The sequence below is a fragment of the Onychostoma macrolepis genome, chromosome 04, assembly GCF_012432095.1.
Source record: "Onychostoma macrolepis isolate SWU-2019 chromosome 04, ASM1243209v1, whole genome shotgun sequence".
NCBI classification, from domain to species: Eukaryota; Metazoa; Chordata; class Actinopteri; order Cypriniformes; family Cyprinidae; genus Onychostoma; species Onychostoma macrolepis.
This window is the reverse complement of record NC_081158.1, coordinates 35,951,109-35,968,139: the sequence shown is the minus strand read 5'-3', so window position 1 is coordinate 35,968,139 and position 17,031 is coordinate 35,951,109. Positions and strand designations below refer to the sequence as shown.

General features: G+C 38.0%; 2 protein-coding genes across 4 annotated transcripts in view; one reads left to right on the top strand and one right to left on the bottom strand.

Annotated features, from left to right (window-relative positions):
• Positions 1-2,831: 2,831 nt before the first annotated feature.
• Positions 2,832-6,523, top strand: dynlt1b (dynein light chain Tctex-type 1b). Its single transcript, XM_058772185.1, has 5 exons — positions 2,832-3,968; positions 4,170-4,211; positions 4,293-4,416; positions 5,164-5,241; positions 6,002-6,523. Exons 1-5 carry the CDS (start codon positions 3,942-3,944, stop codon positions 6,070-6,072), a joined length of 342 nt encoding a protein of 113 aa, XP_058628168.1. The 5' UTR covers positions 2,832-3,941; the 3' UTR covers positions 6,073-6,523.
• The window catches only part of tmem181 (transmembrane protein 181), an 18,495-nt gene continuing 7,607 nt past the window's right edge, over positions 6,144-17,031 (bottom strand). For 2 of the 3 annotated variants that reach the window (XM_058772174.1, XM_058772177.1), the window contains exons 2-17: positions 16,789-16,892; positions 16,098-16,159; positions 14,976-15,063; positions 14,774-14,898; positions 13,508-13,639; positions 11,943-12,023; positions 11,765-11,864; positions 10,253-10,383; positions 10,085-10,176; positions 9,950-10,007; positions 9,323-9,425; positions 9,184-9,235; positions 9,002-9,084; positions 7,488-7,577; positions 7,337-7,403; positions 6,144-7,262 (exon numbers count right to left, since the gene is read on the bottom strand). In XM_058772174.1, coding sequence (XP_058628157.1) covers positions 7,178-7,262; positions 7,337-7,403; positions 7,488-7,577; positions 9,002-9,084; positions 9,184-9,235; positions 9,323-9,425; positions 9,950-10,007; positions 10,085-10,176; positions 10,253-10,383; positions 11,765-11,864; positions 11,943-12,023; positions 13,508-13,639; positions 14,774-14,898; positions 14,976-15,063; positions 16,098-16,159; positions 16,789-16,892 — 1,453 coding nt within the window. In that variant the 3' untranslated portion in view covers positions 6,144-7,177. The remainder of the gene's footprint in view (positions 7,263-7,336; positions 7,404-7,487; positions 7,578-9,001; positions 9,085-9,183; positions 9,236-9,322; positions 9,426-9,949; positions 10,008-10,084; positions 10,177-10,252; positions 10,384-11,764; positions 11,865-11,942; positions 12,024-13,507; positions 13,640-14,773; positions 14,899-14,975; positions 15,064-16,097; positions 16,160-16,788; positions 16,893-17,031) is intronic. The other variant, XM_058772176.1, reaches the window with a different exon arrangement.

Here is a 17,031-nt window from a genome sequence, read left to right as displayed (position 1 = left end):
TTCCATCAATAATACGATTCAGAAAAAATTAAAACAATTTGAAAACAACCAACCTAAAGCCGAAGCAAATACTTCACAGTTAGGTTTAAATTTTAATGTAAACCTTAATGTAATACTGTATTTTTTGTGTGTGTTTTTCTGTACTGTTTCATAGTACTGAGACTGCTCTCATTAGAGTTACAAATGACCTGCTTCTATCATCTGATCGTGGTTGTATCTCTTTATTAGTTCTACTGGATCTTAGCACTGCGTTCGACACTATCGACCACAACATTCTTTTGAATAGACTAGAAAACTTTGTTGGCATTAGTGGAAGTGGTTCATGGTTCAAATCGTACTTATCTGACCGCCATCAGTTCGTAGCAGTGAATGAAGAGGTATCATATCGATCACAAGTGCAGTATGGAGTACCTCAAGGCTCAGTACTAGGACCGTTACTTTTCACGCTTTACATGTTACCCTTGGGAGATATTATTAGGAGACATGGTGTTAGCTTTCACTGTTATGCTGATGATACTCAGCTCTATACTTCTTCGCGGCCCGGTGAAACACACCAAACCCCACATGTAATAACCTAGAACACTGTATAACACTTGACGGCTGCTCTGTCAATTCTTCTTCATCAGTCAGGAACCTAGGTGTGCTGTTCGATAGCAATCTTTCATTTGACAGCCACGTTTTTAGCATTTGTAAAACTGCATTTTTTCATCTTAAAAATATATCTAAGTTGAGACCTGTGCTCTCAACGTCAAATGCAGAAACATTAATTCATGCGTTTATGACCTCAAGGTTAGACTATTGTAATGCTTTATTGGGTGGTTGTTCTGCACGCTTGATCAACAAACTACAGTTGGTCCAAAATGCAGCAGCTAGAGTCCTTACTAGAACCAGGAAATATGACCATATTAGCCCGGTTCTGTCAACACTGCACTGGCTCCCTATCAAGCATCGGATAGATTTTAAAATCTTGTTAATTACTTATAAAGCCCTGAATGGCTTAGCTCCTCAGTACTTGAGCGAGCTCTTATCGCATTATAGTCCTCCACGTCCGCTGCGTTCTCAAAACTCTGGCCGTTTGATAATACCTAGAATATCAAAATCGACTGCGGGCGGCAGATCCTTTTCCTATTTAGCACCCAAACTCTGGAACAGTCTACCTAACACTGTTCGGGAGGCAGACACACTCTGTCAGTTTAAATCTAGATTAAAGACCCATCTCTTTAGCCTGGCTTACACATAACACATTAATACGCTTCTATTATTCAAATCCGTTAAAGGATTGTTAGGCTGCATTAATTAGATCAACCGGAACCGGGAACACTCCCCATAACACACGCTGTACTCGTTATATCGTAAGAAGAATGGCATCTACGCTAATATTCGTCTGTTTCTTTCTTATTCCGAGATCACCGTAGCCTCCAGATCCAGTCCGTATCCAGATCAGCACCAAGAGATGACCTCTACAGCCCTGAACATCAGCGGAGACCAGGACACCCAGATGACCCCCAGAGACAGATCCCCAGTGAAGACCTCGTCACCTAGACAGCCACCGGGACGAGACCACGGGAACCAGACGAGTCCTCTGCACAATCTGACTCAGCTACAGCTGGAATTGAACTGCGGGTCCGTCTGGTCAGAGGAGAACTGACCCCTGACTGAGCCTGGTTTCTCCCAAGGTTTTTTCTCCATTCTGTCTCTGATGGAGTTCTGGTTCCTCTGGCTCTCAGTTTGAGACACTTCATTTCCAGTGATATCATCGACTTGATTGCACAGATACTAATTAAACTGAACTTTACGTGTTTAATCTCGTCATTTTACATTATTGACACCATTTTCCTATTTTTATATTGTGAAGTTGCTTTGACACAATCTCTATTGTTAAAAGCGCTGTAAATAAAGGTGACTTGACTATTTACCCATCGTACATACAAACAAAGCAAAGATAAAATAAAAAGATATAAATAATAAACTAAAGAAAGGATATATTAAATTAAAATATTTACATTGACACATTTTACAGTTTGTCGTTTTTCAGTTTATAGATGATATATATTTCTAGACTGTAAATATATACCAATATCACAGTTAAACTGTTTACAAGACAGAATTGGCAGGAGTAATATTTATGAATGAGTTTTAAAGAAATTTCATTGATTTTATTGGCGATTAAATATTTAAATATATTTTTGCCCATGCGAAGCACATCGGCTTTCATGAAATTGATTTTTTCAATCTTTGCGCAATCAATCTGGTTCAGAAGATGATGAAGAAAAAGGTTCAAACAGGTTTCCAAAATCAACAAAAAAGGGTCTTTAATAAAACAAACGCAAATAATCCACATGCAAGACGACAACGTAACACACAAGCAATACCAGACAGCAACGGAATGATAAAGAAGAACTTAAATACACTCAAATGAAGAACAGGTGACGACTCAGTAATTAGAAACCATAGTAACAAACAAAGAGCGGGAAACTGGAACAAAGGAACACAGGCCATAGTAGAACCAAATGAAAATTAAACCAAAACAGACAGTTTGTGACAATATCATCATCTTGCAAATTATTAATGTACATTATAAATGAAAGAATAGTTTTAAGGTTATTCATACATTTTTTTTTTTTTGGTTTAAATGTGTAGAACACAACACACACAATGAACGACTTTTTTATTTTTAATTTGCAAAACTTAAATTCCACAATAAAACAACATTACAGAGAACAAGAAGAAGAATACACAGAGGGAAAAAAGAAACAAATGGAATTTTTATTCAGTAATTTTTAAAAATATTTTATCAGTGATGATAATAAATCTGAAGCAAATACTTTACAGCTGGGTATCTCGTCATGTGAATGTGATACTTGCCCATCATACAAACAAATGTTTTTGCTGAATTTATTTGAATATTTATTAGAAGGGCATGATAAATACTTTTGAATGGACTTTTATTTTATTACAGAACAAAAGCTCGTCCATATGTCTGAAATGATCATTCGGGTAGAGTGCGAATCATCTTCCACACTTAATTAATTAATTGAATTATTATTAGAAATAACAACATTGTTCTAAAATATATATAGAAAATATAAACAGTCAAGTTCCGGAAGTAAAAATTCCATTAATTTTCTCCGTGGAACTGTTCTTTTATTTCTGCAACTTCAGATTCTTATATTAATATCTTTCACATATGTGTTTTCATTTATAAGATATATTCAAGTGAAGGGAATATTCCAGAGCATTTTAATACTTATTTGAAATAAATTCACAGGTTAATTGTTATTTAACTCATCAATTTTCAAATTTTCATCCTCCTTAATTTCTCACTTGTATCAAATTCTGGAATGGTTTATTCCATCTGGCCAAATAATGTTATTCTTTAATATGTTATAAACGATGCTTAAAAGAGCATATTATTGCTGCCTTATAATATTTTTCATGCATCTTACAACGGTGTTTGTTTCTTATCTTTGGTTTTTGATATATGCTGTTATTAAATTGTTGATATCTGTAATTGTATTTTCACTAGTTAAATGTCACCATAGGCTGCCATTCAAAATCAATTGTTGATATCAAGAATTAATTTCTTACTAGTAACAATTTAATTCTTGATATCAGAAATACAATTCTTACTAGTAAAAATGTCTATTCTTGATATCAACAATTTAATTCTTGATATCAACAATTAGCATTTTAACTAGTGAAAATGTAATTGTTGATATCAAGAAGTCATATCCTGAGAATGAATAAAAGTTAAAACGGCTTGCCATAGTAGGAAAGATAGGCCACTATAAAAAACCACGACGGCGTCGGATTCACGAGGCATCTTTTCAGCGTCTGTAATTAACGCACGCGTGAAATAATACGTCGTCTCTGCGTCGTGACGTGTGCGTCATTTCCATGACAACCGCCGAGGCTTCGACCGACAACAACAACAAAGAAACATGGACGACGATCAGAGCGCGGAGGAGGTAAAGACGATCAAATGTTTGAAATATACTCATTCAAAAGTTAAAGAGAAGATGTTTGCTTTAAGAAATCATATCTCACATTTCCGCTGCGGTGAAGCTAATGGCTAACAGCTGCTAACCGAGAAGCATTTACTTCACGCGCAGCGCAGTAGATTTTCACTGAAGCTTCAGCGGATAACAGAGATGTTTATATTCCTCCAGACGGCGTTCGTGGTGGAAGAAGTGAGCAGCATCGTGAAGGAGGTTTGCTCGTCTCTCAGCTTTATTTCTGGGTGTCGTCGTGTGTTTGACGGATGTGTGAGCGCTTCTTCTCTCTGTCTTCAGTCTCTGGAGGCTGTGATCGGCAGAAACCCGTACGAACACAAGCGTGTGAACCAGTGGATGTCCAGCGTGGTGGAGCAGTGCCTCGGTCAGCTCAGCAAACTCGGCAAACCCTTCAAATACATCGGTCAGCATCCTCACAGCCGACACCTGGACTCCACCGGTCCAGACAAACACCAAGATCTGCTGATCACGTGATCATCTGAGATCAGGAGGAGTGTGTTTCTTCGTCAGGTTTGTAGAAATGTGTCTCAGCGATGGATGCTCTGCAGTGAATGGGTGCCGTCAGAACGAGAGTCTGATTAAAACATCACAATAATCCACAGCACTCCAGTCCATCAGTTAACATCTGGAGAAGACAAAAGCTGAAACTAATCCAGCATTAAGACGTTTATAACTCAAATACGAGTCTATAATCCACAATAACAAAAAAGTGCATCTGCTGTTGTCTCTCACATCAAAATCCAGCCACATATTAGAGCCGTTTTGGACTGTTTTAAACGCTGCTTGATCTGCAGATTTCTCTCCTGATTCACACCAGAACACTGTTTCACTGAGGAAGCGTTATTATGAGTTAAAAACGTCTTAAAGCTGGATTTGTTTCTTCTCCAGATGTTAACTGATGGACTGGAGTGCTGTGGATGATTGTGATGTTTTTATCAGACTCTCGTTCTGACGGCACCCATTCACTGCAGAGCATCCATCGCTGAGACACATTTCTACAAACCTGATGAAGAAACACACTCCTCCTGATCTCAGATGAACTGAGGATGAACACATTTTGAGTTTAGTCTGAGCTGTTCCTGTGACCGAGCTGAAGGTCAGGGTTATCATCTTACTACAGAACGATCACCTGCTCTGTTCTCTCCATCAGTCACATGCATTATAATGCAGAAGAACGGCGCAGGACTGCAGTCGGCTTCTTCATGTTTCTGGGACAATACTACAGATGGTAAGGGCCGTCTTGAGTTCTATTCAAATAGAAATGTGAACCGTTCTACACACACCTTTGACCCAGCTTACAAAAATATGTTCTGAGAATGTCTTGCTGACGTTCCCATTAAAGACGTCCAGGGGCCGGTCTCAGAAAGGAGGTTAAGTGAAAACTCTGAGTGTGTTGACCCTGAAATGAGGGAAACTCTGGGTTTTCAGGTTCAAAGCGGGAGGTTTGTCAAACCCAGGAAAGCCAAGCCCGTCTCTGAAAGAGTGGTAACATACTCTGTGACCCTAACCTGGGCTGTGTTTCCCAAAAGCAACTATGGGCGCGAGCTCCATCATTACCAATAGAGTTTAATGGAACTAACGATGCTTTTGGGAAATGACCCCAGGTCAAGAGCAGGCTTTCTTCGGTAAACCCAGCGTTTCTTTCGGTCTCTTCCCTCTTGCGATGTTTAAATACATAATCCATTCATTCACGCTGCAAAAATGCTTTTCTTACGGAGTATTTTTGTCTTGTTTCAAGTACAAATAACTAAAAATTCTTTAAGATGCATTTTCTATAGATGAAAAATAATATATTTAGTCTTGTTGGGGAAACAAGTGCATTTTACATAAAACATGTAAAATTGTCCACCGAAGGGTAAGAAAAAGAATCTTAATGCAAACGAGAATATTTTTCATCTCTTACCTCATTAGCAGATCTTTGCAAAATAAGAAAAACGCACTTAAATGAGTTGTTTTGTTTTGTAATAAAGTGTGTTTTGTCTCTGCAGGCAGCTGCACGGTCCGATGGGAAAACAAACACCTGTACTGCATCGTCAGTGTGTTCGGACTCGCCATCTAGACTCAAACACAAGCTTCAGTATTCCTGCATTCAGACTCGCGCCGTTCAATAAAAGCACACGAATTCACCTCTTAAAAACGTCTGCAGAGTTTATTCCACATTCACTCAGACATCACAAGCAGCTCGTCGTCTGGACCGAGCTCAGCGGCTTTAGGAATGATCTCATGTACATGTGGAAAGGCACAGCGAACCGCCATCACACGGTGCTTCTGGGACATTTCATAAAGTCCAGCGTCACATCAGACGGATCAAGCACTCATCAACCTGCTGCTTTAAACCGTCATCAGAGTGAACCAACAGTGCGTACAAAACAAAAACAAGGCGCTTCTGTCCACAACGGGACCCTGGAAGTGATTCAGACCCACAAAATAACCGTAAACACACAAAAACATGTACAGGAAACACAATAAGACAGGAATGTGAGAAAAAAAAAGGCTTTTGGAACGATAAACTATAACATCCAGTGAAAGCAAAGAAACACCAGGCTCCATATTCTCATCCACATTCACTCAGGATCTCCAGATTGGCAAAACAGCTCAAACGAGCCAGAAATCAATAGAAATATGTGCACATAAGCAGCTTCCTCACATTATTAATAGAGTCTGATCGATGAGAAAAAACTGAGGCCGATCACATAAACACTGTCTAGAAATTCACAATGTGTGTCACTCAAAAATCTAAAGAATAAAACATTGGCTATTTTTGAGACCCTTTTTTTCTTTTTTTTGTCATGAAAATTAAGCACATTTCACCCTAAATTGCAAAAAAAAAGAAGAAATCTAACTATATAAGCATTTCATATGAAAATATTTGTAAATCATTTATGTTTATACTAGAAGCACAAGGCATTATTTGTGTTCAGCTGGATCAGGATGATTTTCATTATCACGGGTTAAATGTGCTTAATTATCACAGATGCAAATGAAAATATACATGATTGATTTTTCTCCTTTTAATCTGGAGGTGAAGCAGCACTCGACGGGTTCAGTGCGTCTCCACCGACTTCAGAAACACGCCACTGTAGCTTTAAAAATACATCGGCCCGTATATTTACACACTGTTCGTCTATATACATCTACACCAGCGATCCGGAGTCACTCCGCTTTCAGTCGCTCTCGCTCTCATCCTGGTATTTGGCGCTGGCTTTGATGGCGCGGCCGTTCTGAAGAGGCATTTCCTCATAATCGCTCCTGCAGAGAAACAGATCGGGACCATCAGAAAGGCTGGTTTGGATCAGATAAGTGATGCGATGTAGGGAACGTACCCGTAAATGACTTCATCGTCCGAGTCGTTGAGCATGGAGAAGGCAGGATTGTCCTTCAGCTGCGAGTCTGGACACACAAACACACACATCTACGTGACGAAGGCCAGATCTGCTGCAGAAACACTCCGCCGGTCAGCGGCGATGAACTCACCGTACAGAGCGTTCCTGGAGGGCGAGTAGACGAACGCTAGCGTGTAGAGATAGAAGTTCAGGAGGCCGTAGAAGGAAAGAAATTCGGCTGGTGGAGAAAAACACTCAGGAAAACCACCGCAGTAATGTTTCTGTCTAAGGCACGTTTATAAAAACTACTTTAATGTCCTAATTGAACTATTGCCTAGTCCTGGCTTAACCTAAACCCTGTCTGTGAAACCAGGGGTGTATTCCAGAAAGCATGGTTATGTGACATACCTGGGTATGTTTGAGGCTAAGCGAGCGGATAACCTCAGCTTTCGGTTCCAAAATCAGAGGTTACTTTCAGGGCATGTAAGTAACCATAGCAACTTGCTCTCTGAAGATAACCTGCTCCGGAGCCGGTTCTGTTCCAGGGTTAGTTCACTTCAGCGCTATCAGAGCATGTATGATCTACTGACGAGCCTTCAGTGGGCGTGACAGATAGCGCACAATATTATATATTATTACAATACAGTTATGTATATAGCCTACTGTACACACATATACATATATATATATATAGTTGTATGCTATTTTAATGATAAAGCGCTAAAATAAGTAATAAATAAGGTTAGCCTATATATTGCTCTAATATGGTTATTATATTTTATTGGCATATATAACAGTTATCTGTATAAATTATAAAACACTATTATGAAAATGTAATGTTTAATTTATTATATTAGCCTATACATATATTTATTACATTTTATATTATCATCTCACACATGGATTTCTATAATAAAAATACATATCTGATATGACTTAATATATAATTAGCATCAAACAAACAATATAATTCTTATTCTCAAGGATTAAAGATTAAACGGAAAAAAAATAAAAATGATTGCAAAACCATCAATTAGGTGGCGATATGCACTAAGCATTAGGCCTACATGACCTTTGAACAAAAGAAGAAGAAAGAAGCATTATGGCACGCTTATTCTTAGCGTCCGTTTCCATAGTGACTCGTAGATTCGTCGCTCTGTTGAGAATGTCTTCAGTCTTAATCAGGAACATACTCTGAGTTGAATGAACTTACTCCCGGACGTGTTTTTGGAACCAGATACCTCGAGTAAGCAAGGTTTGGGGTTAATCAACCGAGAGTTCAGGGTTTATCTGACGGTAAGTTAACCATGCTTTCTGGAATACACCCCAGGCCTATAGACACAAATAAAAATGACAAAAAATGACTAAAACCTAAACTAAAATGAAAATGAAAATGGCAAAAACAAAATCTAATTGAAATTAACACTACAATAGTAAATAACACACACACGCATACATAATATTATATATTTAAATGAATAAAAAAAAACTATACAGACATTTTAAGCTAATAAAAATGACTAAAAAACATTAATAAAAAAAATGACTAAATTACTAAAACTTTAAAATGTATGATTTTTCTGGGCATTTGTTATTAATGGGTTTCTAACACAATGGTTTCACAGCGATGGATCAGATGTGTGGGAATCTCTAATGAAAGGATATAATTCTGGTAGTGAGTGGAGAGTTCAGCAACAAAGTTGTCTTGCAAAGCCTTGGAGCCGAATCTCAGGTAAAGAATAACCACACTGAGGAAACAGGAACAGGAAGTGACAACACGGAACTCACTCATGTGAAAGTGTGTATTTACACAGGTTGTGTGTGTGTGTGTGTGAGCGATGACAGACCTGATCACCAGCACCAGCAGCGTCAGCGCCGTCAGGAACTTCAGCCGCAGATCTGAGCAAACCAGTCAGATGAGGATCACTAACATGCACGTGACACTGTGTGTGTGTGTGTGTGTGTGAGAGTGTGTGTGTGTGTTACCTGTGTAAGGCGCGTTCTTGAGCTCGGAGCAGGCACACAGCACCAGAAACACCAGATACAGCACATACACCGCCACCAGCAGCAAGAAGAAGACCTTCATGCCCTGCAGCAAACACACACACTTTCATTTGACTCATTTTTTTACTGTATTTCCTGTAATAAAACTTGCATCATTACATCTTTTTGATCTGAAATATGATGAAACTTATACTGCAATGACTTTAGTTTTATTTCAAATTTTTGGACCATATTTTCTGTAAAACAAGTAGCTTTTTTATTATTCCACTGTATTTTTCAGAATACAAGTTGTTTTTTTAATCATCTGAAACATGCTGCATTATATTCCAAAGCAACCAATTGTATTTTTCACCCAAAAACTTTAAAGAATTATGATTATTTTTCAGAAAAAGTTTTAAAAAGTATTATTATCATTATTATCTGAAACATTCTGCATCTTAAAATCCAGCTACTTTATCTTTTAACTCTTTCCCCGCCAAACACGTTATTTCCCAGGTTTCATCTCAATTTCAGCAGATCGACCCTTATGACTGGTTTTGTGCTCCAGGGTCACATATTATATATTTGAAATATTATTTTATTAAGCAGGAACAGCCGGTGTGGACTCACCTGGAAGTTCTGGATGTCCACTTTGTACTGATACGTGGGATCCTGCAGCTCATTCACCCTAAAAATAAGAAAAATCTGATGAGAATCCCACAAGACACCGGCAGCGGCAGCAGAAGACAGCAGCAGGTTTCTCACGTTTGCCAGATTCCCAGCGTGACGGCCGAGAGCCACAGCAGCCCCACGATCAGCAGCTTGGGCAGGTAGAAGGTCAGGAACCTCCGGTCTCCCTGCAGGTGAGAGCACAGGTGAGCGGAGCACAGACGGCCGAGTAGTGCACTAGTGAGGGCCCTTCAGAGAGCGTACCTGCACTCGGATGCCGTGATACACACACAGCCAGAAGAGCAGCAGCGCACACAGGAACAGAGCCTGGAAGAAAGCGTCCAGCGTTCCCGGAAACCAGCTGTTCACCAGGAACGACAGCGGGAAGAACGGATCTACAACAGCAGCACATCACACACCAGTGTTCGGGAAACTTACTGTTAAACGTAATGCATTACAATACTGCGTTACTCCCTAAAAAAGTAACTAATTATGTTAGTTACCTTTTATAGAAGGTAGTGCAGTGGATCCCTAATATATACCACACACCTCTAATTCTAATATGTTGATTTGCTGCTCAAGAAACATCTCTGATTATTAGCAATGCTGAAAACATTCACATTTTTGTGGAAACCATGATTCCTTTTTTTTTTCCAGGATTCACAGATGAATAGAAAGTTCAAAAGAACAGCATTTATTTGAAATAGAAGTCATGTAACATTAGAAATGTCTTTATGGTCACTTTTTGATCAGTTTAACGCATCCTTGATGAATAAACGTCAAACATCTGAGCGGCGATGTGTTTTTAATAGTGCTGTCAAACGATTAATTGCATCCAAAATAAAATGTATGTAATATATGTGTGTGTACGGTGTATATTTATTATGTATATATAAATACACAAACATACAGTATATATTTCGAAAATATTTATATGTATACATTTATGTAATATATATACACACACATACTTAGTGGGGTTCCACAGGGGTCCATTCTCGGCCCGATTTTGTTTTCTTTGTATGTGTTACACCTTGGATCAGTTTTTTGTAAGCATGGAATCTCATTTCACTTCTATGCAAAAGAATAGTAAAAAGCAAATAGAATCTTTGCTGGACTGTATACGAGGAATTAAACTATGGCTGTCCTTACATTTTTTAAAGACAAAACTGAAGTTGTGTGGTTTGGAGCTCCAAATAATTTATCTGATTTGAGCAGTTTAGCCCCTTTTTGTAAGTCAGTAGCGTGAAAATTAGGAGTTCTTGTTGATCGTGATCTCAAGTTTGAGATTTAAACAGATTTATTCTATGGTTAGGTCCTGTTTTTATCACTTGAGATTAATAGCCAACTAACAGAACTTAATAGAAACTCTGGAATGAATCAGTGTTTTCTCTCAGATCAGCTCCCACACTAAGTGTTTTTAAACACAAGCTTAAAGAATACTTCCTTGCATCAGCATTTAAAGGGGTATAGATATTTCTCTGTATATTGAAATTGTGTTGTTTTATTGTGCTTTTAATGTTGTGTTTTATGTTTGAGACAGTTTTATTATGTGTTGTACAGCACTGTTCAATGGTCGGTTGTGTGAAAGTGCTCAAATTAATAAAAGAAATATAACTTTTTTCTTAAATATATGCATGCGTGTATATTTATAATACATAAATACACACATATACAGTATTATGTAAACAAAAACTCTTATGTGATTAATAGTTTGACAGCACTAGTTTTTAATCATTCAGTTGTGGTGTAAAGGCAGTGAAATGTGCGTCTCACCGTTGTACAGCAGCAGCAGAGGAAGAAGAATAGACATCCACTTCTGCTCGATTCCCCAGTCCCTCATGGAGAACTTGCGTAAAGAGTGAGCGAACATGCACTGCACACAAACACATCATCACCATCAAACGCTCGCGAAACACTCGAAGCCTGCGGAGGGTCTGCGTCTGTAACTTACGGTCACGATGAAGGTCATCACCACAAACACGAAGCGGAACCAGATCTCCACCTGAGAGAACGTGGCGTTGTACATCTTAAACTGAGAAAGCACAAAACACAGAGAAACGCTCGACTGTGATTCCTGGATCGCAACTTATTTCATATTTTATATCTGCCGAATTCATTCAATGCTGGTTTCAGACTCATTTTGAGCGGCTGATTCCACACAGAGTCTGTTTTGTGTCACACTTTCTCATTAAACGTGCACATTTCATAGCATTTCTGCGGTGAAAACCAGCACAAACACATGATTCCTGTCTGAATCGCATTCAGATTACAGGTATTTGTTCAATTCTTTTTTGACATTGTATGACATCATTTTATCATCATATTCTGATACAACACTGCATAAATAATGATAACAAATTTGTATTAATGATTTTTTTAATTGAATATTGTAATATGAAAAAAAAAAAAAAAAAAATATATATATATATATATATATATATATATATATATATATATATATATAAATAAATAAAAGCAACTAAATGAGACTTTAAATAAGAAACCAAACCATCAGTAGTTGGTGGTGAATCACTGTCTGAATGAGTGAGTCATTGAATCATTCATTCAACTGATTCATTCACAAAACAAAGCAAGAGATGTCTTTATGAATGAGTCACTGAATCACTGACTCACTGGATTCACTCAAAACCCTGGATTCATTCGGTTTTGAATCACTGCAGTGTGTTGATCAGAAACACACATCAGTTCTGCTGTGACTTTGAAACGATTTTCATTTGTGAAATTGACACAATGTGTCAACATAACACTATGAACTTCTTATTTACTGAACTGTTGTATAAAATCAGTGATGCAAATATTGGGGAGAAACAGCACTCTTGCTGATGTGATAAAGCTAATATAAGACGGGCATTTATGTTTTGTGCTCATATCTTGAATTTTAGGTTCATATACAGTGCCTTGCAAAAGTATTCATACCCTTCATATATATATATATATATATATATATATTTATTTATTTTATTTTTTTTTTTTTTCACGTTATGTTGCTGCCTTGTTAAACTGCTTTAAATTATCCCCCCCTCCCCCCATAATTGTAAAGCAAAAACAGGCTTTTAACATCTTTGCAAATTCATTCAAAATAAAAAAAAACTTGCATGATTCCGTTGCATAAGTATATTCATACTCTTATCTGGGACAGTCAAAATTTAGCTCAGGAGCATTCATATTGCTTCTAGATGTCGTTAACCTGTGGCAAACTCAACTGAATGAGTATAATTTGTAAAGGCACACACGTCTTAATAAAAGGGTTAACAGCTAATAATGCGTATCGGAGCAAAACACAAGCGCTGAGGTCCAAACAACTGCCTGTAGAGCTCAGAAACAGGATTGCGTCGAGACACACATCTGAGGAAGAGTTCAGAAGAAATTCTGCTGCATTGAAGGTTCACAGAAGCATGTCTCTGTTACCCTTAATAGAAGAAGCTTGAAACGACCAGAACTCTTCCTAGAGCTGGACTCCTGGACAAACTGAGCAATGTTAAAACATGAACTCACCACAAAAGTCACGTTTTTGATTTTGTCCTTCAGGCCCTCCTGCAGGTTCCTGAAGCTGACGTTGATCTTGTACTGCGTGTAGTTCAGATATCCCAGATGCAGCACGATGATCTCGTCACACGCCTGCTGACGCTGTAACACACACACACACACACACACACACACACACACACACACACACACGTGAGGATCTGAATGAAGGCAGGAGCGTCACACACTAGAGCTGCACAATTCTGGATAAATTGACTCAAACAGAGATCACGATTCTGAACTAAATAAAATAATGTGCGACAAATATTAATTGCTGTCTATTTAAAAGTGTTTAATTACCGTATTGGTCTGAATATAAGATGACCCCCTTTTTCAAGATGCACCTTTTGGAAAAATGCTTTTTGAAAACCAAATCTTGCGTTTTATTAAGAACAATAATAGATTCTTAAATAATTTTCATATAGCATATTTTTCCTATTTAAATTTTTGTATTGAAAGTACGGTAAATACTGGTCAAATGTACCAACAATCACTTTTTGATTCACCATAAAAAATAACAGGTAGCCCATCTGAATTATATAACACTTAGGCTATACATCTCATAGTAGCCTACCAAAATGTTATTATCAGTAGAAGTGAAATCTTATTGTAGTCTTCAAATCTGGGTACTGTCTTATGTTTTAAAATCACTTACAGAGGAAGTTTGTCCCATCAGGCTAACATGACAGTCACGACTCGTGCTGCTGTAAACTTTTCTTTTTCTTTTGGTTTTCACTCGTGATCTTTATAACACACGTCGCATTACATATTTCATGACACACTAGTTTTAAGCGTTTTTGGCGCCACCTATAGTTGTGGGTGTATTACTGACACGTCAAAGTCTAGACCCTGAATATAAGACGACGGCGTTTTTTCAGATGTATTTGCAAGAAAAAAAAAACACTGTCTTATATTTGGAACAACACAGTAATTAGAATGAATTAAACATTCAACGTGAAACAATTCAATCAACAAACATTTTTTTGAAACGCCAGTTACTTTCAGAAGATGACTTGCTCTATTCTGATCGCCACCACAGACATCGGTGTTTATATCCGAACTATACACTTTCACCCCAGTATTTCTGTGATCATATGAATGACTTCTTTAGACTTGAATGTTCCGGTATGATTTTTTCAACGACTGAATAGACAGACGAATCACTGCCATTCAGAGGCTGCGTGGGCGTCTTAATCGCGATCTTTTAACGATTAACGGTGCAGCTCCGTGACTCACGGCGGCGCAGCGGAGGCTTCGGTTCTTGTTGTGAACGTTGTCTCTGATGTGCATCACGCTGGCGTCCTGCATCACGCCCTGCAGCTCCACATTCATCCCCAGCTCGTCCCAGCTCAAATCTGCAACTGAACACACACCCCATCAGCTCGACTCGCTCTCACACACACACACACACACACACACACACACACACTGCTCTCACTGCTGCGGTCCAGCTGGATGATGCAGGTCAGCCACAGCTGCTGGTTGTAGTTGGACAGCGGCGGAGATCGGAGGTCAAACGGGCCGCTCTGAACACAAAACAGATCACATTTACCCCAAAAACACTTACACTAACCGGAAAACATTCGGAATAATTAAGGTGTTTTAATGTTTCTGAAAGAGTCTCTTCTGCTCATCAAGGCTGTTTCTCTTTAATCAAAAATACAGTACAAAATGTGAAATTATTCTAATGTTTTCTATGTGAATATGTGTTAAACTGTAATTAATTTCTGTGATTAAAGCTGAATTTTTATCATCATTACTCCAGTCTTCAGTGTCACATGATCTTCAGAAACCTTTTTACCTTTAAAAGAATACAAAAATTCCAAGAACACAGGATAACGCACTGAAATATGAAGCAGTGGACAAATACATCAAATTATATTTTTCCAAAAAAACAAACAAAAAGCAGAAATCATTCTAATATGCTGATTTGCTGCTCAAGAAACATTTCTGATTATTATCAATGTTGAAAACATTAATATTTTTGTGGAAACGGATACATTTTATTTTTCAGGATTCACAGATGAATAGAAAGTTCAAAAGAACAGCATTTATTTGAAATAGAAATCTTTTGTGACATTATAATGTCTTCGCTGTCACTTTTGTTTAATGTGTCCTTGATTAATAGAAGTATATCTGTGACCCTGCAGCACAGAAGCAGTCATAAGCAGCACAGCTATATCTGCAGCAATAGCCAACAATACATTGTATGGGTCACAATTATACATTTCTCTGTTATGCCAAAAATCATTAGGATATTAAGATCATGTTCCATGAAGATATTTAGTAAACTTCCTACCGTAAATATATCAAAACTTCATGCATCGCTAAGAACTTCATTTGGACAACTTTAAAGATGATTTTCTCAATATTTAGATTTATTATATGCTTCCTAACAAACCATGCATCAATGGAAAGATGGTCACATTTGAATGGACCATTTTTACTGTATTTTTGATCTAATAAATGCAGTCTCGGTGAGCAGAAGAGACTTCTTTCACACACACACAAACACAAACAAGATTGGGAGTAAATCTGCAGCTGATTGCATGAATCTGACCTTTGATCCATTGATGCTGAGACTCAAACCGTTGTAATAATTCTCACTAATGATCTTCGGTCCTGCAGGAGAGACATTTATCAGTCAATTCAGCTGCACATCTCATATAATAACTCCTGGCTTTGACAGAAATCAGCCACGTGACCCTTTTTCTGAGAATGCACTCTTTCGTTCGCTCTCAGCGGCGTAAAGCTACAGAAACACGCCGGGAGCGCACCATCAGATCCGGTCTGCATTCATATCATTTCATCCTCAAAGACTCAAGTCTACATAATCATAAAAAAAAAAAAAAAATTTTTTTTATTAATTTTACTTTATTTTATATTTTTTTATTAATATTTTATATTCTTCCTCATTGAAAGCTCTTTTAGGAAGCCAACAGATATTCAAACTAGAAGTTTCATGATCTAGAAACTATTTGTTTTTAATCATTAATAGTTTAGTAACTTCTTCATAATGGAAGATTTAAATTGTAAATATATTGGAATAAGCAGGCATTTTTACCTTTTCATTGCTTTGTGAATGAGATGTGTGATTGTGATACACTAGATCTTTGAGGGTTGGGAATGAAAACGTCAGGAGTCATTGTGAAGCACATGATCGTTATCCGCTCGACTGATTACAGGCCTCAAAAGAACAAAAGAACCGTCAAGGGACGGCGAGCAGGTGCATGCTGGGAACCCAGACTCACCTGACACACCGATGAGCATCGAGACGCCGAAGCAGAAGAAGAAAACCACGAACACCAGAACAAAGTGCCTCTTAGAGAGAGTGTAGAGACGCATGGGGGCCAACCTACAGCACACACACACACACACACACACACACACACACACGTCAGGAGTCTGCAAACATACACAGCACATTCAATACTGATTTAAGTCCACTTACACAATCACACTTAAGTTTTTAATTGCTATATATATATATATAT

What these genes read in the sequence shown, in the direction of transcription:
- dynlt1b (XM_058772185.1), top strand. Translation starts at nt 3,942, where the DNA reads ATGGACGACGATCAGAGCGCGGAGGAG. An exon ending in TGAGCAGCATCGTGAAGGAG is followed by an intron (nt 4,212 to 4,292) that starts GTTTGCTCGTCT and finishes CTCTGTCTTCAG; the next exon opens with TCTCTGGAGGCTGTGATCGG. An exon ending in CTGGGACAATACTACAGATG is followed by an intron (nt 5,242 to 6,001) that starts GTAAGGGCCGTC and finishes TTGTCTCTGCAG; the next exon opens with GCAGCTGCACGGTCCGATGG.